Genomic DNA, 21345 nt, shown 5'->3' on the forward strand with positions numbered 1-21345 from the left:
TGATGCAAAATGGTGCAATATATATTGTGCCAAATTAGCCCCTATATCGTATTATCCATGTATGTGTGTGTGTGTGTGTGTGTTTGTGTGTGTGTGTGTGTGTGTGTGTGTGTGTGTGTGTGTGTGTGTGTGTGTGTGTGTTTGTGTGTGTGTGTGTAATCCGATGTAAAGTGTAAATTTTGTGGGGTAGTGGTACGCATGGGTGAAACCTATGAAAATCAAATTGACTGAAAATTTTTTGAGGCAGGGGTCCAGGGGCCGCCCAGGCCCTGGCGGGGTACGTTAGGGGGTCCAGGGGGGCAACGCCCCCCCGGCCGAAAACGAATTTTTGCATTATACATTGTGATTTTGTGGCCTTTCCTGGCAAAAAACCCCACTTTTTGTCACTATCATGCAGGTCAAAAAAATACCTTCAGATTCTAATGATATGGTAAAAAGGGTAAACAAAATCAAAACAATTCACAGAAGTAATCATTTTTCTTTTGTATCTTTTCACACTTGCATCTTCCAACACAACGACACAATTGATAACAATTAACATTGACAACAGCCAATTACTAAATGAAATAGAAACTGAACAACTGAACAACTGAAATAAAAGTTCGAAATATTTAATTATAAGAAGCAAACATTGCCAGACAGGCATTGAAATAAATGATGAAACAGAATGTCACACATGCAAACAGCATGATGTAGCACTGCACAAAGTAGCAACTAAGCAGTAGCATCTCTTATAGTGCAAAGTTCTCAAGGAAAAGCACTTGAGTTTCAAGCACCAAACTTATCACACACAGTTTTAGTTTCATGAACTCCAACCAGTCCCATCGCCATTTGTTGGCTAGACCAGCATCAATAAGATCTGTCCATGCGTTTTCCGTCAAAACCGGTATCTTTGTCGCAGAAATCGTGTCACCACTCCGTAATGCCTGCCAAAACGCGAGAACTTTTTTTTATCGTGATGCAGAGCGAATCCGAAAGCGAAGAAACCTCACCTACGGGGTTTACCGCATAGCAGTTCGAAAACGCGTTCCGCTTAAAAATAAAAAAAAAATAAAAAAAATAAAAAAAAATTTTTAATTTTTTTTTTTTTAATAAAAATTGCGGATTGACGGAATTTCCGTCAGACTTATTTTCAGATTGACGGATTTCAGTCAATTGACGGGCTACTTTCACCCATGGGTACGTAATCTCAATGCGCCCTTTGACGCACTGAAGGGAATTGTAATGGGACATTTTCAGATTTAATGTGCCAATGGCGCAGGGCGCACCAGTAAATGAAACCCTGACGTGGGGTGTAGAAGAGTTGCTTTCCCTTATTTTTTCATAAAGAGTTGATTAAATGTTCCATATTTGACACTTCTTCTTCTTCTTCTTCTGCGTTCGTGGGCTGAAACTCCCACGTACACTCGTGTTTTTTGCACGAGTGGAATTTTACGTGTATGACCGTTTTTACCCCGCCATTAAGGCAGCCATACGCCGCTTTCGGAGGAAGCATGCTGGATATTTTCGTGTTTCTATAACCCACCGAACTCTGACATGGATTACAGGATCTTTTCCGTGCGCACTTGATCTTGTGCTTGCGTGTACACACGAAGGGGGATAAGCCACTAGCAGGTCTGCACATAAGTTGACCTGGGAGATCGGAAAAATCTCCACACTTAACCCACCAGGCGGCCGCGACCGGGATTCGAACCCTCGACCTTCCGATTAAGAGGCCGACGTCTTACCACCCCGCCACAGCGCCCGTCAATATTTGACACAAATTAGATTATTTCAACAGCACAAACTGATCGTGTTTGAAAAAAGTGTAACAGAAAAGATAACCTGCCTCACTGCCACAGCCTGCAAGTTGCTTACATTATAACACAGACATGCAGTCAGCACATGGCACATTAAGTTTTGATGTCATAAAATACTCTTTCCCGTAATACATTTAAAAACATGTCATGACTGGTTTTGGGATCATATAATTCTAGATGTGGAAATAAGTAATAATAAGATTAAGAAACAAGACAGAGAGAAGAAAGGATATGCTCCTATTTGAATTTATCCTTTACTTAAAAAAGGGAAAATAACCACATATTATCTCCAACCCAAATTGTAAAATGTAAGATTATTCTCAGAATACCATTACCTAAGGCATTTAATTTGCGTAAAGTTGTTCCCCCATAAGGAAGCCTTTCCCAGTGGCAAAACAAAAACTTCTCCAGTCGTTAATGTAGGAAGAAGTGAAAACTGTCCAGGTCATCAAATTCTGTAAGCTGATAGGACTGCATGGGGCAAGGAGGGAGGAGGGAGGAGGGGGGGGGGGGGGGCTGTAGAACTAGTGCTGACAGGAATACAAAGAAGTGGCAGTGGGTAAGAGACCATGCAAGGTTACACTGAAACAAGATGACTACAAGAAACAAGGCATGCTCTCATAACATCTATTTCACCTCACTTCTCAACTAAATAATCTTTATAGTCTTAACAACAAAGTGACTGTGGTGAGATGAACAAAGAGTACAGAATTCTTTTGTTTTTCAATCTTTATAGTGTCAAAGTCTGTAAGTTATAAAACTATCCACAAACTCAAACCACAATCTCTGAACTCTCTGGGAACATCATGTAACATGATAATCAAAGACAATGTAAAGGGGACATTGCTCACAGCATGCCACACACACAAACACCATTAACACCAGCAACACAAGTTTTTCTTGTTGGGGTTTTGTAACTTAAGTGTTCTGGTAGTGTCAGTATTAAATAAAACAACTTTTACCAGAGACCGTGTTTGTCTGCAGTCAAGACAGAAAAAGTTAGATCCTTTCTGGTCTGGAGTCAAGGTGTGTTATTTCAGATTAACAGTAATTTCCTTCTTGTGCAAACTGTAAGTCAGCACAGATCTGTCTGGGCATCAGTACCGCAGACCTGGGAACCCAAGTTTTGCACTTGGAGTATTCTCAAACAAACTTGGTGTATTTTCAGAAAAATCAGCGTACTCAATACAGTATTTGAACATGATTCAAACATGCTTCATACGCGACCGTCGCACCGTTACTTAAGTTTACCAAAACATTTAAAACAAATGCTTCTTTCAATGTTTACGGACAAAAACTGTAATTATGTGTCAAAATTCTGGATCGGCTTCAGGATGCACTTGTGAGAAAAAGGCGTCTAGGAATTTTTCTCGTCGTATTTGTTTTCCAATGACCATACTGATCGTATTCTAGACAACCATGCGTACAAAGTACGGCGAAATCGTATACAGTTCCCAGGTCTGGTACTAGATAACACCATCTTGGACACAAATCTAGCCTGGCTGCTTTTTGCACAGAGTTCATTTTTGACTTAATTTAGCGACACCTGTGTCAATGTGCACAATTGTTTCAGTAAAACATTCCCCTTTAGTTCAGAAAGCAAACAGGCTGTTGTCTTTTGACGTGTGTCTGTGGGGGCCTGCTAGCTCAGTTGGTACACTGGACATGTGATCTGCGGATCATGGGATTGAATCCGGGTCAGAGCGGACACAGGTCAATTTTATTTACAGATCAGATGGTATCCATGTCCCACTTCCATATAAAAGATCTGTCATTCTGCCAGAAGTGCAGGTGGCTGATTACACCTAAACAGGCACACACCTGGGTAGCGCCACTCTTGTTGCTGCTAGCTTTCCACTGGGAGGAAGCCACCTCAATTTCTCAGCAATGGATAATAAAGTCATTAAAATGATAATTTAAAAAAAAGTTTTCATCCAATGTAACTAAACGCCTGGACAGTAGTGACTTACGTATGATGATTTGCACAGCAAGGAACGTACCTTTAAAACTAAAAGTGGGTTATTGCAGTTAATGTTATTTGGGGTGCATGCCTTTGGTCTCCATTGTTGTATTCTTATCAACACAGGCCTAACTGACATTAATGTCATCTTTGCATAACAAGTTATCATGGCTTTCAGCTACTCCTAACTATGATAGCTTCATCACCATCGCTTGTGACAGTGTGCTACTAAAGAGGGGAACAGCAGATCATGCTTTACAAGGCAAGTTTAAACTGTCGTTTAAGCTTGGAACATGCTCTTCTCTCCACTTTCTACCCACACCCATCCTCTCTGCCTACCAACCCTCTCTTCTTTCTACCCGCACCCATCCTCTCTGCCTGCCAACCCCCTCTTCTTTCTGCAAAAGGCAAACTTGGGAGTGAGCAGTCATGCATCTGGCTCATATTTGGGACAGGAAGAGTTGCTTTGGTCATAACACTCAATCTGAACAACTGTTATGACTTCAGGTAAAGCAGGAGTACCATGTTTATCTAATTTTGTACACTCAGTTGACTCAGTTTCATTTTTGTTTAATACCAGCCGTTAAGAGTAATTTCATTGCACTTACGTTTTAAGCTATCCAAGGCATTTTCCATCATTTGGTTCATATGCATATCAGACAGGCTAACCTTCTCTGTAAAAACAAACGTCAACTTCAAGCAAAACCAATCAACAATAACAACAAACACAGTTTAACTTAAGCACAAGACAATGGATTGGTAAATGAAAGTAAGAAGAAATGAATCAGGGAACAAAACCAACCCGATTTTCAACAAAACACAAAACTGGTCAAACTTAGTATTCATTCAAAACTTTGAATTAGATGCCAACATTGAAGTAGTTCTCAACACTTAGTAAGAATGCAGTGTTAATCAAGTTATCGATTGAACACAGTACTGGTTAACCATTAAAATGTTAAAATCTTCACATATTTTTTTTAAAACACAAAGAAGCACACAAATTGTGTGTTATATGGTAAGTACAAACATCAGAGCAACTTATTTTTTACTGCAGGTTAAACTTTTGTTTTAAACAATTACTCACTCTGATTTGAATCAATTAGAAATGCACATGGCTTGTAACAGACAATTCACAAATACAGAGGTTTTTACAAAAAGCAAAACAAAAGCTTGTGCCAAAGTTCTACAACAAAACAAGTGCAAGGGTGTCTCCGGGACAACAAAGGGAACTAACTTACCTTCAAGGGAGGTAATTCTGGCAAGATACTTATTTGAGTCCATCTGAGCCACCTCCAGTTCTTCTGCAAACAGTCACAATCAACAGTTATCACTGAAGCAGAACATCAACACAATTCTCACTCAATAGACGATTTTTGAAAATAACTCTGTCAGGATTATCAGTGGTCTGGAGGAGTAGGTTCCCCTCAAAACTGCAAACTTCACAACTTCCGGAACACTCTCCGTGCCTCCGACAAGCTGTATCCTGCGATCACCACGCGCATCTAACTCAGAATATTCAGCTCTTACACAGCTAGTTCATCTTGGTCACTAGTGTCAGCTAGTTCATCTTGGTCACTAGTGTCAGCTAGTTCATCTTGGTCACTAGTGTCAGCTAGTTCATCTTGGTCACTAGTGTCAGCTAGTTCATCTTGGTCACTAGTGTCAGCTAGTTCATCTTGGTCACTAGTGTCAGCAAGTTCATCTTGGTCACTAGTGTCAGCTAGTTCATCTTGGTCACTAGTGTCAGCTAGTTCATCTTGGTCACCAGTGTCAGCTAGTTCATCTTGGTCACTAGTGTCAGCTAGTTCATCTTGGTCACTAGTGTCAGCTGGTTCATCTTGGTCACTAGTGTCAGCTAGTTTGGCTTCATTCTCTAACACTGGACATTGCAAAGTAACACATTTTAAACAAAACACTAAATCCCAAACAATCAAGAATAACAAAACTCTAAATGCTACAATGATCCAATTACCATCCTTCAAGTGATTCTACAGGCACGTGGTTAATTTTGCACCTTACAAAATGAAGGCTAGTTTCTCAAGCTGAAATATAGCAAAACGCTTGCATATAATGAAGTTACACTAGTGATCCTGTCAGAAACACTGAGTCCAGACCTGTTTACCCCCATAAGTGTTTTGGAGTAATGCTCAGCCCCAAAAATAGTAATCCTGGCACAAAAATAGTAATCATCCAGCATTCGTCGCCAATTACAACGCACATGACAACTGTGTCTGCGAAACGCAATCATGCACATATATCCATCATTCACACATCAGTCAGTTTTTGTAGTCATCATAATTTCAAAGAAGATCACATCAAAAGCACATGCATCACTGATTCTTTTTCTTTTGCTCGTAGTAGGCCTTTTTCAGTGTGTCAAGCGCTTCTCTACTGTACTTGCGCTTGCCGAATGAGTGAGGGCGAGACTTCACCACTAGAATAAGGCTCTCCAGCGTCTCATCAGACAGACATGATCTCTGGTCAGTCCTGTGCTTTTTCACCCCATTTTGCCATTGAAAAAAACAATGCCAAACATGTGAATAGATAAAAAAAAAATTAAAAAAAATTTTTTTTTTACATTTTTTTATTTATGAAAATTGTAGTCTTGACACGGATAGCGGAATGGCGTATTATTTTCAGAAAATCGTAATAAATTACGCCAAAATCGTAAGGGTAAACAGGTCTGTGAGTCCATTCACACAGAAACAAGCCTTCCAACAGACAACAGCTGTGTCAAAGTGTGTGACTCAACGGTTGGTTGGTGCCACTTACTTTGAAGCTGCTCTATCTTGTCGCTGCTTGCTTTCACCTTTGTGTCCGACTCCTCCAACTTGGCTGAAAGACACACAACATGAAGTGCTGTAACCATAGTAACCGGCTGCAGGCACTCTTACACATGAACCAGTAATAGTAATACAGCTTCAGGTTTGCAGGGCTCAGGTGCACCAAGGGAAACGGGGTGGGAACAAGCCGCTGGGTCTGATTGGTTGAAATCACATCAAATCTCAATTTCAACCAATCCAATCCCACGACTGTGTACCCCCCGTTTCGCTTCGTGCACCTCAGCCCTCACGGCATTTGTATTAATCCTCTGATTTATTAACTGAGCCCCATTCAGGTGTAAGTTCAGCGAGTGGAGCTTGAGTAGAGTTGGATAAAGGAGGCTGTCGGTGGCCCAGACTCAGAATTTAACAAAAGGTTTCAAACTATATACACCGTTGTGTGGAAATCAGTGTTGGAGGAGGATGGACCTAGCACTCCCACCAAGGTTGGCTTGGAAACACTCCAGTGAAGGAGCTGGTGGGAGTTGGCACTGACTGATGGCGCGGAGAAAAGCGGTGACCTATTGAGGGCTTTCATGTACACCCTTTATCAGAACAGAACAGACTGATAGATGCACACACAGACACTCTCACCTGTCAACTCAGTCGCTCACTCCTACCTAAACAATTATAACCATAGGGGGAGCCCACATCAAGTACTTCACTTACCTTTGTACACTTCAATTTGTTTCTGCAGCTCTTTCAGTTTTTCTGAAAGACACAAGAACCACACTTGTCAGTAAAACTTCCAAGCTTTTGAGTAGAAATGACAAGATTATTTTATTTGTTCTTCATTTGCATTATAAAAACCACACAGGTAAATTTAAAATACCCACCCCCCCACAACAAAATTAAATTAAAAAAATGCTATAACAGCATAATCAACTGCCACTTCATGTGTACAAATTAAAATCTGCACTAAGCTCTGGCAAATGCCTGAACTCAAGATATAAATAACTGAATAAATGTAACATTTTTGCGATAAGAGTAAAGCTTCCACACCCATTTTGGCTTCATTCTAAAAATCAAGAGAAACAAATGCAATCATCTTCAGGGATGCTTTCAAGACTCACTTTCTTTGACAAATCTGACAAAATGACCACAAAGTTTCAGCAAGTTTTCAGAAGTTTAAGGCAGTTGTTGGTGTCAATATATAAGCTCTCATCCCTTACCTTCCAGGTTTTCTGGAACACTGTCCTTGTCACCAAGAGGTATGATGTCCTCTGAGGAGATACCTGAAATATTGAAAAGTCCAAAGTCAATATACAGTACATTTTGTCCCCATAGTTGCATATACAGTTTGTACATAACACACACATGCACACACACAAACAGAAGAAAGCAGACGGAGAGACAGAAACACACTCACACACACAAATGCACGCACGCAAACACCCACCCACGGACGCACCCACCCACCTATGCACAGTGGGGCAGACAGAAAAAAAAGACACATACACAAATGGTACACAAGGCAACATGCTCACCTTCCAAGCCTAATGCCAAAGTTTTTTCCTCTTCTTGTTTGGTCTTGTCTTCTTGGTTAATCTCTTTGTCTTCATCTTGGTTGATCTCCTTGTCTTCATCTTGGTTGCTTTCTTTGTCTACCTCTTGGTTTGTCTCTTTGTCGGCCTCTTGGTTCGTTTCTTTGTCGGCCTCTTGGTTCGTCTCTTTGTCATCCTCTTGGCTCGTCTCCTTGTCTTCTTCCTGGTTGATCTCTTTTATGGACTCCAGTTTGGCTGTGCACAAAAATGAGATATATACCAGTAAGTAAGTAGTTAGGCATCTGCAAACCATGCTAACAAAGCCCCGTCAACACCTTGACCGTTTCTTTTCTTGAGCATTCTTGAAAACAATGTGTTACAATGTATTCATGCATAGACACCACAAGATCGCAAAAAACAATGTCTACAGTTTCAAAAAGTTGCAATCAAATAAAACATACACAGATATAGGCTCCATAACAGACACACACCTTCAAACAAAGAGACACTCACACAGACACAGATCTTGGAACAAAGAGACACTCACAGACATACCACAGACACAGACCTTGGACTAAAGAGACACTCACACAGACATACACACCGACACAGACCTCGAAACAAAGACACACTCACACAGACATACATACAGACACCAACCTTGGAACAAAGAGACACACACACAGACATACATACAGACACCAACCTTGGAACAAAGAGACTCACACAGACATACACAGATCTTGGAACAAAGAGACACTCACAGACATACCACAGACACAGACCTTGGAACAAAGAGACACACACACAGACATACATACAGACACCAACCTTGGAACAAAGAGACTCACACAGACATACACAGACCTTGGACTAAAGAGACACTCACACAGACATACACACCGACACAGACCTCGAAACAAAGACACACTCACACAGACATACAAACATACACACTAAGAGGTAGCATACCTTTCATGGCAGCCAGTTGTTCTTTCGCGAAATCGTTGTCTGCCTGGAGAGATTCAATCTGCAAAACAGTCCATTGAGCATGATCAATACATTCACCCTCAAAACAATGCATGAGCACTGTAGACAAATCTGTACCTTCAGACACGCTACACACCACTTTCACGGATCGATTTTTATCACACACCAAATGAAAGATTTATGTCCAGTACCAGGTCAGTAAGACTCATATTTACACAGTATTTGCAATGATACTTTTCCCTTTTACTGATCCTGCTAACAATTCAAACAGTTTTCTTCTTGTTGTTTTGTTTTAAACATTTTGAAACAAATAATCATGACAACCATAAGTCTTATGACAGTGTAAAATAAAAAAAATAAAAAAAATAAAATAAAATAAATACCTGGGTTCATTACTGACTGAACTTTTGCAAAGTGAAAATTATTCATCAAGAGGAAAGAAAAGAAAAGTAGTAGAGCAAAATGTATGATGGAGACAGGAGTTAGTTGTGTCACCTGAGCGGACAGACTGCTCTCTTGCTGTATCATGTCTTCCAGTTTTTCTGTCAGTTCCTGTTTCTCTCTCTCTGCCCGCTCCATCTCTTCCTGGTGACTCTTCTCTGCCTCCTGCACACACAAACATGGACGTATGACACTGCTGTCAGTGCTACTGCTAGCATCACACTGTGCTACTTACCAACATGGATGTATGACACTGCTGTCAGTGCTACTGCTAGCATCACACTGTGCTACTTACCAACATGGATGTATGACACTGCTGTCAGTGCTACTGCTAGCATCACACTGTGCTACTTACCAACATGGATGTATGACACTGCTGTCAGTGCTACTGCTAGCATCACACTGTGCTACTTACCAACATGGACGTATGACACTGCTGTCAGTGCTACTGCTAGCATCACACTGTGCTACTTACCAACATGGACGTATGACACTGCTGTCAGTGCTACTGCTAGCATCACACTGTGCTACTTACCAACATGGATGTATGACACTGCTGTCAGTGCTACTGCTAGCATCACACTGTGCTACTTACCAACATGGATGTATGACACTGCTGTCAGTGCTACTGCTAGCATCACACTGTGCTACTTACCAACATGGATGTATGACACTGCTGTCAGTGCTACTGCTAGCATCACACTGTGCTACTTACCAACATGGATGTATGACACTGCTGTCACTGTACTGTCGGTGCTACTGCTAGCATCACACTGTGCTACTTACCAACATGGACATATGACACTGCTGTCGGTGCTACTGCTAGCATCACACTGTGCTACTTACCAACATGGACATATGACACTGCTGTCAGTGCTACTGCTAGCATCACACTGTGCTACTTACCAACATGGACGTATGACACTGCTGTCAGTGCTACTGCTAGCATCACACTGTGCTACTTACCAACATGGACGTATGACACTGCTGTCAGTGCTACTGCTAGCATCACACTGTGCTACTTACCAACATGGACATATGACACTGCTGTCACTGTACTGTCGGTGCTACTGCTAGCATCACACTGTGCTACTTACCAACATGGACATATGACACTGTACTGTCAGTGCTACTGCTAGCATCACACTGTGCTACTTACCAACATGGACATATAACACTGCTGTCACTGTACTGTCGGTGCTACTGCTAGCATCACACTGTGCTACTTACCAACATGGACATATGACACTGCTGTCGGTGCTACTGCTAGCATCACACTGTGCTACTTACCAACATGGACGTATGACACTGCTGTCAGTGCTACTGCTAGCATCACACTGTGCTACTTACCAACATGGACATATGACACTGCTGTCACTGTACTGTCGGTGCTACTGCTAGCATCACACTGTGCTACTTACCAACATGGACATATGACACTGCTGTCACTGTACTGTCAGTGCTACTGCTAGCATCACACTGTGCTGTGCACCGACCAGCTCAACCGGGCAATATAAATGACGCTATATTATAACTTCAATATTTATTAAAGATACTACTACATTTATACTGCATACATATTACATTTTATGAAAACCTGCCTTCGACTGCCAGCACAAACTGCATAATCAATAGAAGATGTTTGGAAATAACTCTATCAGGTTTGTGTGGGCAGTATAAGAGTGAATAATCTTACTTTTATTGAGGCAAACGTTTCAGTGTGACATTACAGGCAAGTCACAAGCGAGACAAGGAGCACATGTGGAACTTGAAAAGTTTGCCTTAATAAAAGCAAGAGTATTCAATCTTTCACAATACAAACAAGCTTGACAGAGTTATTTCCAGAGTTCACCTGTTGGCTTTTGCAGAGTTCTGGTCAAAATCATCAAGCAAACAAGGTGCTCATCTTTCTCAGCTCCTGTAGTATTCTATCCCAATAATTTTGAGAAATGTAACCAGTAATTGAGTGACAGCAACTACAAATCATGCGCTTAGAGTTTCAAGTTTACAGTAAGTCACAAAGCTGAAGGACCTGGATCAAATGAGCAGCCACAGGCAACAAAGTTACCGACCATCACACACACACACACACACACACACACACACACACACACACACACACACACACACACACACACACACACACACACACACAGTGACACACACACACACACAGTGACAGACAGACCTGAAGTTTGTCCTGTAGTTCTTGCACTTCTTTCAGCTGATCCTGGTAGCGAATGGCTAACTGCTTCAGTTCTTCTTGACTGGACTCGCACATATCTTTCAGGTGACCGCACTCATCCTCAGCTGACGTCAATGACCGCTGAAACACAGACCACCAGTCACCATCTGTTATATTACAGTCATACTGCTGTCTACCCCATACTGACAGCTGTAGGTAGGCCAGGATTGAACATTTACACCTGGCTTTTTTTTCTTTTTAAAGCTTACTCTGTTTCCCTAAGCACCCTGTATTCTTGTCATGATGGTATGCTAAAATGAATGATACGTAAAACAGTGTGCTTCTGTCTATTAATTTTTGTCATGAACACTTTTTTTTCTTTTTGTTTTTCTTCTTCTGTATTCATGGGCTGAAACTCCCATGCACACTCATGATTTTTGCACAAGTGGGTTTCTACGTGTATGGCTGTTTTTACCCGACCATTTAGCCAGCCATACGCCACTTTCGGGGGAAGCATGCTGGGTATTTTCGTATTTCTATATTTTTTTCAAATCCAACAACATGCAAAGTATTCAAAGCAGCATCCCTACCTCAAGATCAGAGAGCTTAGTCACAGCGTCTAGCTTCTCCTGGAGTACCCGTCGTAAAGATTCCTGAAACCAAAGGACAGAAATTATTATTAATAACACATTTGTAATAATAATAATGAGGATATTTATATGGCACAAATCAAAATAGTTCTAAGCGCCTCACAAAAAACATACATAAATAAATTATTCTACACACAATTCCAAATCAAATAATAATACACATTGAAATATACTTATACACTTTGACATTACATAACTCATAACTCATAACATTTTATTGATCCAACAAAGGAAATTAAATTGGTCATCAGCACATATAGGTCATTAATTAATAATTATAAAAGAAGAAGAGAAGAAAATTTATAAAACCCATGATAACAAAAAAATATCTAAAGTAATATATGTACAACTACAATACCCTTTTTACTTGCACACTTGACACACCGACACACCAACACACATGCATACATACCTACATACATACCTACATACATACATACATACATACATACATACATACATTCCATGTTAAAGTGTAGTTAAGAACATCACAGTAATTATATCATTGTTTGGATTAACAGATAAGTTTTTATATAAATAATGATAACAACAATCCATAATTAACGCTATTGCACTACCAAAAGAAGAGACCAACCAAACACATAAAACCAATCACAGTAATCATCATCAGTTATAGTCTTCATCAACTGAACAGAAACAATCTGTCAAAATATCAAATGATAACATTGCTTCCTGTTTTATTATTAAGAAGCCTGTGGCTTTTCAATGTTTGGTTAATTCTCAATTTATTTTCATGTCTTCAAGCAGAACTCTCTGTTACACAGAAAGGAACTTCATTTTAGAGACTGCTTGCGGAATTCATCTCATCAACAGTTTCTTCCATTTCTTCTCACATCAGTGCATTATCATTCATGTATAAATAAGTAGTAAGACTTACCTTAGCAGTTGTTTCATAACTAATTTTGTCTTCTTGCAAGGCCACTAACTCTTGTCGTAGTGTGTCCTCACTGTGGTTCTGGGGACAACACAAACAAGACAGCTCTGTGTCAAGTCACAGCATAATCATGCTTAACAATATCAACACACAGACAGTCATAAAACACGCACACAACACAACACACAACACAACACACACACACACACACACACACACACACACACACACGCACACACACACACACGCACACAAATACGCAGAAACACACACACATGCACCAAGTTCTGTTTTAGACTATTTTTCTCAATACAAAATTGTTGGTTCTTTAACAAAAGACATTTAACATTTACTCTCGCCATCTTTGTGATTGAAGAAACAACGCCGTATCGCGGTCAGTTCTTGTTCTTTGGTTGTCCCTCCACCTCAGACTACAAGGAGGAGTTTCCATAGAATGCTGACTTCTGTCAATGATTAAACATTTCATAAATTAAACATTCTAAACTCTTGTTTCTGGTGGTTCTGTGTTGTCACCAAGCTGCCACAAGAACGGCAGAAAGCGAAACACAGGCTATGACACCTGACTTACCTTGGAGTAAACGTGGAGCTGGTTTTCCAGCATCTCTAAGCGAGATAGAAGTTTGTCCTCATCAATGAGGGCCTGGCAGAAAGAAAAAAAAGAATTATGCAGACAGCTGACAGAATTTTACACATATGTATTTCACTACAACTACAAGATCACAACCACTCCAAATATCATATTAACCGGTCTTAGACACGATCGTCCCATTTGGATGATAACCACTTAAAAGCAACAACAAATATCCGAAAGTGAAAAAAGGTAAGTATTTATGTCTTGTAGCCCAGGAGGAGAGAGGGAGAGAGAGGCAGACACCTATACACATCTGTTTTTAGAACCTTCTTCACTTTACAGTGATAGACCTGCATGAAAATAGTTTCAAACATGGAGGCTGCCATGTGAAGTGAGAAAGGAAAAAAATGTGCATCGATCATGGATAGCCATAATTATTGGTCGAAGGGACGTTAAAAAAAAATAAAATTAAATAACCAACTAAAAGGGTACAGACACAGACTAGGACTTGTCACTTCTGCAATGAGGTGAAATGACCACACATTAACCTTTTAACTACCATACCGCCCGATACCGCCCGTCTTCCACCATTGCCGCTATTCCCATACCGCCCGATACCGCCCCTCGCCGGTGTAGCGTCTGTTTCAGTTGTTTGCGGTTGTTGTGCGCGAGCAGTAGTAATAAGACGGTTGCAAATGCATTGTGGGATTATCTCACTTCCGCCAAGTTGTGTTTGCAAGTGCTTTCGACTTCAGTGCGAGTTTCAATCAATCTTTTTTCACGGGATTTTTTTGTGCGTGTCTCCGACATGGATTCCGAGGACAGCGATCCAGAGTTCACTGCTCTGCTGGATAATCTCATCAAAAATCGACATGAATCGGAAGATTCTGGCTCCGACATCAGCGTTAGTTCAGTGAACACCGCTGATTTGACTCACTTCGATCATTTATCAATCTGACTACTAGAAGCTGAGTAATAATAATTTAAACAAACATACTCGTTTTTGACTGTCTTTGCTCAAAATAACTTGGGAGCTGAGGGATTCTACAGTAAAAAAAAATTGGTAGTTAAAAGGTTAATGTAACCGAGTGCCCGAAGCACAACAATTTCCCTTGGAGGCAAAGCCAGTCAACCAGGGTTGAGATTGTAGAGCTAATTTCTTTACTCTACAAAAACTGCTATGGGTACGCAAAGGTTCCCACATAAGGCGACAGCAGCAGCTAGACCCCATCACAAACAGAACGTTACAACTGACCGGTGTCTAGCCGGCGACGTAGAAGAAACGTCAAGCTACTATAAATAGCCCAGGCTCTTCACCGGCAGACAACTCTGCAGAGTCTGCTGTGAAGGGTGATGTAGTAGTCTCCCTGTCACATTAACAATACATATATTCCAGAAAGCCATCCTGACCTGCCAGCCGCCTTCTGCTGCCTCCTGTGTGGTGACCACCAGTTGCTGCAGGCTGCCCAGCTTCTGCTCCAACATCTTCTCTCGGTGCAGAGCCTCCTGCACACAACACACACTTTACAATGCTACTAGGCTTCACACACATTGAGAAAAACTGACTTTGGAAATTCCTTGAAACAATTTATTGTACTATCCGGTGCAGCAACTCCTGTGCATGTACTAGGCTTCACACACATTGAGAAAAACTGACTTTGGAAATTCCTTGAAACAATGTATTGTACTATCCGGTGCAGCAACTCCTGTGCACACACCACACAATTTACAATGCAAGTCTACACACTGATTGAGATAAACTACTCAGAAAATTCATTGACACAAGTCATTTTACCATCTAAGTCTTCAAACGCAACTCAAGAATCCAATTTTTTTTTTTTTTTTTTTTTGCTTAACGCCTAGCTGACGACGAAGGGCTATATCAGGGCGGTGCTGCTTTGACATATAACGTGCGCCACACACAAGACAGAAGTCGCAGCACAGGCTTCATGTCTCACCCAGTCACATTATTCTGACACCGGACCAACCAGTCCTAGCACTAACCCCATAATGCCAGACGCCAGGCGGAGCAGCCACTAGATTGCCAATTTTAAAGTCTTAGGTATGACCCGGCCGGGGTTCGAACCCACGACCTCCCGATCACAGGGCGGACGCCTTACCACTAGGCCAACCGTGCCGTTAAGAAGAATCCAATTATTGTGTTACTGGAAAGTTGTATGTATTGAGGGATACATGTTTAAGGATTAAAAGCCCCACAATGATGTGCATGGCAAACTTTAAAAAAGAAAAGAAAAAAAAGAATCCAATTGTGTAAGTTGTTTTCTTTTATCTCCTAACAAACCAAGAGAGGACAAAGTCCACTGCATAACATACACACAGCTCAATAAAATCCAAAAATAAATAAGACTACTAATGTATGTTGTTTTGTCAAAAATTAAATGTTTGAATAACTAACCATCTTTCTTGTTATACACAGATCAGTGAACACAAAACCAGACACAACATGGTCTAAACATTTTTGCTTGAGAACAGCAGTATACTATAAAATTACAAAGCAAAGGAGGGAGACTTGTAGCGGCTGTCTTGACTTACACTCATCAAACTCAATAGGGAAAAAATCAGCAGAACTGATATCAAGAGTGACAGAAACAAGAAAAAGAAAGCAAAGTACATGTACAACTACATTTGAAGACAGAAAGGGTGAAAAATGGGCAGACAAGAGCACGGACCTGTAAATAATGTGCTAGCTGATAGAGGTCCTGCGACTGGATGGTGATGCCAGGCTGGTTGGGCTGGTTCAGGAAAGGTCTGAAACAACACCAATAATGTTAGCATACTTTGTACACACAGAAAGAAAAGAATACACACAACAAACGTGTTTACAAAGCTCTGTCATGTATGTGTCCAGTGGAACCCCCCTTTTTTGACCTCCAAAAATCTGAGAAAATCAGGTCTTAAGAAGGAGGGAGTCTTAAAATGGGGTAAAGTTACACAGCTTATGAACAGAAAATCTGAAAAAGGAAGAACTTAAAATGGGGTAAGTCTTTAATTGGGGAGTCTTAGAAGGGGAGTTGCACCGTTCTTGGCTATTTTCACACACATTTGGCACCATGCCACCCAGAAAAATGTGTAAACAAACCTTGACTCCAGCACACTGCCAGGCGGTTCTGTGGCCAGCAAACTAAGCAGACAGCCCATGACAGCAAACTACACTTTTCACCATTGTTTTCATAAGTGCTCCGCTCTTGGCACCCTCCAAAATCCCACAATCAGGTCACTAATTCAAATCCACTACAGGCAGCTGACGTTTAATATGAAATGGCCCTGTATTGCCACAACTCACAGCTCCTTTAAACTGTAGGAAGTGATATGCTGAACGTGTTTACTTGTTTGTCTGACATTCTCCACCGCTGTCCATTATCTAGTACAAGGCGGAGCTTCACTTCTGTCCTGACAACTGACAGATCTCACTAAACTTCTTTCTTCCTTTGTCTTAACTCATCCTGATTTGTAACTCTCCGTTACATTTACATTGACGACGAAAAGAAAAACCACCATTTTATGAATTTGTTTTTTTCTGAGCTGGCTTACATCGTGTTTCAAAGCATCTCAGATTGCTAACACTGTGCCTACAGCCTGCTAGTATTCTCACAACCCAAACTCACAGCAACCATCACCACCCTCCAGACCACCCATAGCGGGAAAGAAAGAACAATACAAGCAATACAAGCAAAATGCTTACCACAGTGGAACCCCCATTTTAAGACATGAAAAATCAGGACAAAATCAGGTCTACAAAAGGAATCAGTCTTAAAACGGAGGTATGTTCACAGAGGCCATGAACAGAGGCCATGAACAGAAAATGTAAAAAACAAGAAATTCCTCCGAGGTAGGAAAAACACCCCCGTTGGTCAAAGGGAAATAACCATTCTCACTGCCACCAACTGAGAAGGTTATTTCCCTTTGACCATTAATATGTGCCTCTATAAGTCCTTGTAGAATCTTAATCCACCAATAACTCCCTAACCGTGTGTTTGACTGGTCCCAATTTTTGTAAGGACCGTCTCAGGAATGTATAGAACCTGTTCACCAAGTTTGGTGACGATCGGTCCGTTCATTCTTGAGATCTATATGCGAACACAAACACACACCCAAACAAACAAACAAACACATCGAGCGAATCCTATACACACCCCTATACCGGGGGTGTAAAAAAATAAGGTCTCAAAAGAGAGGGAGTCTTAAATTGGGGATTTTAAAATCAGGTTCCACTGTACAACCATGAGCAAACATTGGCCTGATTCTAGCTGCGGAGTATGCTGACCTACATGGAACCACTCGTTTCCCATAGCAACCACTTATTTTGCCTGCGCACTTAATTGCTAAATTATAGCAAGGTAATTACCACACATTGTCAGAAAACAAGGTAATGGTGATTTTTCACATTAGTCATAACCACGCTGGTGACAAAGGCATGTTGACATCACAGTGTATTAGGCTTAGTGGGACTGGGAGGGCTGCATTGTGGGACTGGGAGGGCTGCATTGTGGGACTGGGAGGGCTGCATCGTGGGGGTGGGGTGGGTTGTGGTGGGGAAGAAACGTTTCAATCATTATTTTTCTAAACAGGCAATGGCTGAAGCTTTGCCCTTTAACATGGTATGTTTTCCTCATTTTTATTGTCTATTGATTTTGATATTTTTTTTATCAAATCCGTTTCTTCTCCCTGTAAAAAAAAATGTTGTTAAGAGTAAAAGAAAAAGAAAATGTACTGACGCTGGCTTTGCTTCCCTGCCATCGGGGTGATAAAGTGCGATGGTGCCGATGATACAGCCATGAGTGACTGCAACACAAAATCACCATGTTTAACCATTTGTTCAGCGGTACATGTACAATTATGATATGAAGGTCTTCTAAAGGTGAACAAACAACAACACACATGACATGCATGCAGGGATTTTACTTGTCATGTTGTATTATCTTGTTTCTAACAGAAACAATAACATGAACAAGACAACATTAATTACAGGCAGTTCTTGTACTGTTGTAGAAACAATACAAACAATATAGACAGACATAGCGCACACTCTTTCAAATAAATCCTCATATCAACCAAACACACTCATTCCCTCTCTCCAAAGACATGGATACAAACATCAAAGTCCAAAATATAGTTTTTTATATAATAGACCTTAAAAAAAAATTACATAAGAGACAGTGACATCTTTATATCTTGTCTTTCGCTACAGGTAGGAACCTCATTTGTTGCTACGACTGTGTGTACCCAACTTCCAATGTACATACCAAATTTCAGCTCAATCGACTCATAAACACCTGAGATCGAAGAGTGGACAAACAGACAAACAGACAGACAGACAGACAGAGTGTAAATAAACCAACGGTGTGATATGACAGTGATGGTCTCACTTTTCTCTCCCCGTCGGTTGTTTTCCATGACCTCCACACCAAACTGGATGAGGTCGCCAGAGTAGATCTCACGCAAAGGACTCTCCTCCCCACTCTTGCACAGCCGCTGGTTGTTGATGAACGTCCCATTGCTGCTCTTCGTGTCCTGTATGTAGAACTGTAAACACACACACAACAAAACATCAGCCTGGTTGTTGATGAACGTCCCATTGCTGCTCTTCGTGTCCTGTATGTAGAACTGTAAACACACACACAACAAAACATCAGCCTGGTTGTTGATGAACGTCCCATTGCTGCTCTTCGTGTCCTGTATGTAGAACTGTAAACACACACACAACAAAACATCAGCCTGGTTGTTGATGAACGTCCCATTGCTGCTCTTCGTGTCCTGTATGTTGAACTGTCTTTCTTTCTTTCTTTCTTTCTTTATTTGGTGTTTAACGTCGTTTTCAACCATTCAAGGTTATATCGCGACGGGGGAAGGGGGGAGATGGGATAGGGGAAAGGGGGGAGATGGGATAGAGCCACTTGTTAATTGTTTCTTGTTCACAAAAGCACTAATCAAAAAATTGCTCCAGGGGCTTGCAACGTAGTACAATATATGACCTTACTGGGAGAATGCAAGTTTCCAGTACAAAGGACGTAACATTTCTTACATACTGCTTGACTAAAATCTTTACAAACATTGACTATATTCTATACAAGAAACACTTAACAATGGTAAAACTAAAAGGAGAAACAGAACCTGTTAGTCGCCTCTTACGACATGCTGGTTAGCATCGGGTAAATTCTTTCTCGTCCCAACCAATATGGGACTCCCCCTAACCCGCGGGGGGTATGTAGAACTGTAAGCACATACAAAACTAACCATGTGGAACTGTAAGTGTAAGCACACACACAACAAAACGGGTACATGACATAAGCTCGAACGACAAATGCTTGAACGACAAAACCTCGAATGGACAAAGGCTTGATGCGACAAAAGCTCGAACGACAGAAGCTCGACCGCGACAAAATACCCTCACATCATCAGCCAGGTGAGACGGTCAGACCTAGCAACAGGGATGGCAAAATCGTCCGCCCAATCGCCAGGGGTGAGTAAAAAATCCGCCGGGCAAGTAGAAACTGCTTGGCAGCTCACCCAGCTGACCAGTGAAAATTCTGTTCAAATGCATAACTTTTGGTCGTACTATCGAGTTTTAAACCATATAAACACTGCAGATACAGGAACTTCTGTCGTGTGCAAAACCATCGCCATGTTCTAGTGAAATAAAAACGAGGCTCCTGTGCGTGTCACCGCTGTTTTAGTTGTGTAAAGTAATCGAACACTCAAAATAAAGTTACTCGCCCGGATGGCGAGTTAAAATTTTCAGATTTGGCCATCCCTGTAGCATTAAGCATAGTTAGCCTTGTTAATCCCTGTCAGTGCTGTGCTATAACTTTACTTTGCAACTTTTTTGACTGTGGATGTAATAATAACAATAACGCATAATATTTCTAAAGTGCATACATTCAGGGTTGAACCCTGCTCAGAGTGCTCTGACTGACCTCTCAGTTTTGAGATAACCAGAGTGTTGAAATTTCTCAATACATGTGTACAGCAGACATAAAACTGGCAAAAGAGACATACAAACATAGACAAACAGATACTGACTGAGAAAGAGGGCTTCCTATCAGCTCTGACAAACACAACAGTAAATAATGTTATGATAAACTTGATCACATCTGTCATCATCTCCTGATTCAAGTTTCAATTGTCAGTTTCACCACCATAAATCCAACCAAACTATAATATTACCAATATCACAGGTGTTACTCTCACCTTCTCTGACTCATACCACAGCATAGCATGGTGCCGAGACAGCACCTTGCAGTCAAAGATCCCGTTGCTAGCCGTTGGGCGCGCCCTGGCAACGGATCGGCCGACCTTGATGGGCTCATGGAGAGAGATGTGGCGCTCTTGGAACGGGTGTGAGTTGGGTCGGCAGGACAGGATGGCCAACGCACACATGTTGGGCCGCAGACTTTCCTCCTCTTCCACCTGTGCACACACACAGAACATGTTGTAAAACAATCTTCCTCCTGTGCACACACACAGAAACATGTTGTCTTCTTCTTCTTCTTGGCGTTCGCAGAGGTT

General features: G+C 41.2%; 1 protein-coding gene across 10 annotated transcripts in view; it reads right to left on the minus strand.

Moving 5' to 3' along the window:
- The window catches only part of LOC138965280 (sarcolemmal membrane-associated protein-like), a 71064-nt gene that overhangs the window by 41542 nt on the left and 8177 nt on the right, over positions 1 to 21345 (minus strand). For 6 of the 10 annotated variants that reach the window (XM_070337402.1, XM_070337407.1, XM_070337405.1 and 3 more), the window contains exons 2-18: positions 21028 to 21246; positions 19206 to 19362; positions 18555 to 18621; positions 16509 to 16587; positions 15229 to 15324; positions 13816 to 13887; positions 13230 to 13307; positions 12272 to 12334; positions 11685 to 11822; positions 9551 to 9661; positions 9038 to 9095; positions 8069 to 8320; positions 7754 to 7816; positions 7251 to 7292; positions 6532 to 6594; positions 4998 to 5060; positions 4368 to 4433 (exon numbers count right to left, since the gene is read on the minus strand). In XM_070337402.1, coding sequence (XP_070193503.1) covers positions 4368 to 4433; positions 4998 to 5060; positions 6532 to 6594; positions 7251 to 7292; positions 7754 to 7816; positions 8069 to 8320; positions 9038 to 9095; positions 9551 to 9661; positions 11685 to 11822; positions 12272 to 12334; positions 13230 to 13307; positions 13816 to 13887; positions 15229 to 15324; positions 16509 to 16587; positions 18555 to 18621; positions 19206 to 19362; positions 21028 to 21246 — 1687 coding nt within the window. Of the gene's footprint in view, positions 1 to 4367; positions 4434 to 4997; positions 5061 to 6531; positions 6595 to 7250; positions 7293 to 7753; positions 7817 to 8068; positions 8321 to 9037; positions 9096 to 9550; positions 9662 to 11684; positions 11823 to 12271; positions 12335 to 13229; positions 13308 to 13815; positions 13888 to 15228; positions 15325 to 16508; positions 16588 to 16918; positions 17424 to 18554; positions 18622 to 19205; positions 19363 to 21027; positions 21247 to 21345 lie in introns of those variants that run through there. The other 4 variants (XM_070337403.1, XM_070337404.1, XM_070337408.1 and 1 more) reach the window with 4 other exon arrangements.

Source organism: Littorina saxatilis, linkage group LG4 (assembly GCF_037325665.1).
Source record: "Littorina saxatilis isolate snail1 linkage group LG4, US_GU_Lsax_2.0, whole genome shotgun sequence".
Classification (NCBI taxonomy): Eukaryota; Metazoa; Mollusca; class Gastropoda; order Littorinimorpha; family Littorinidae; genus Littorina; species Littorina saxatilis.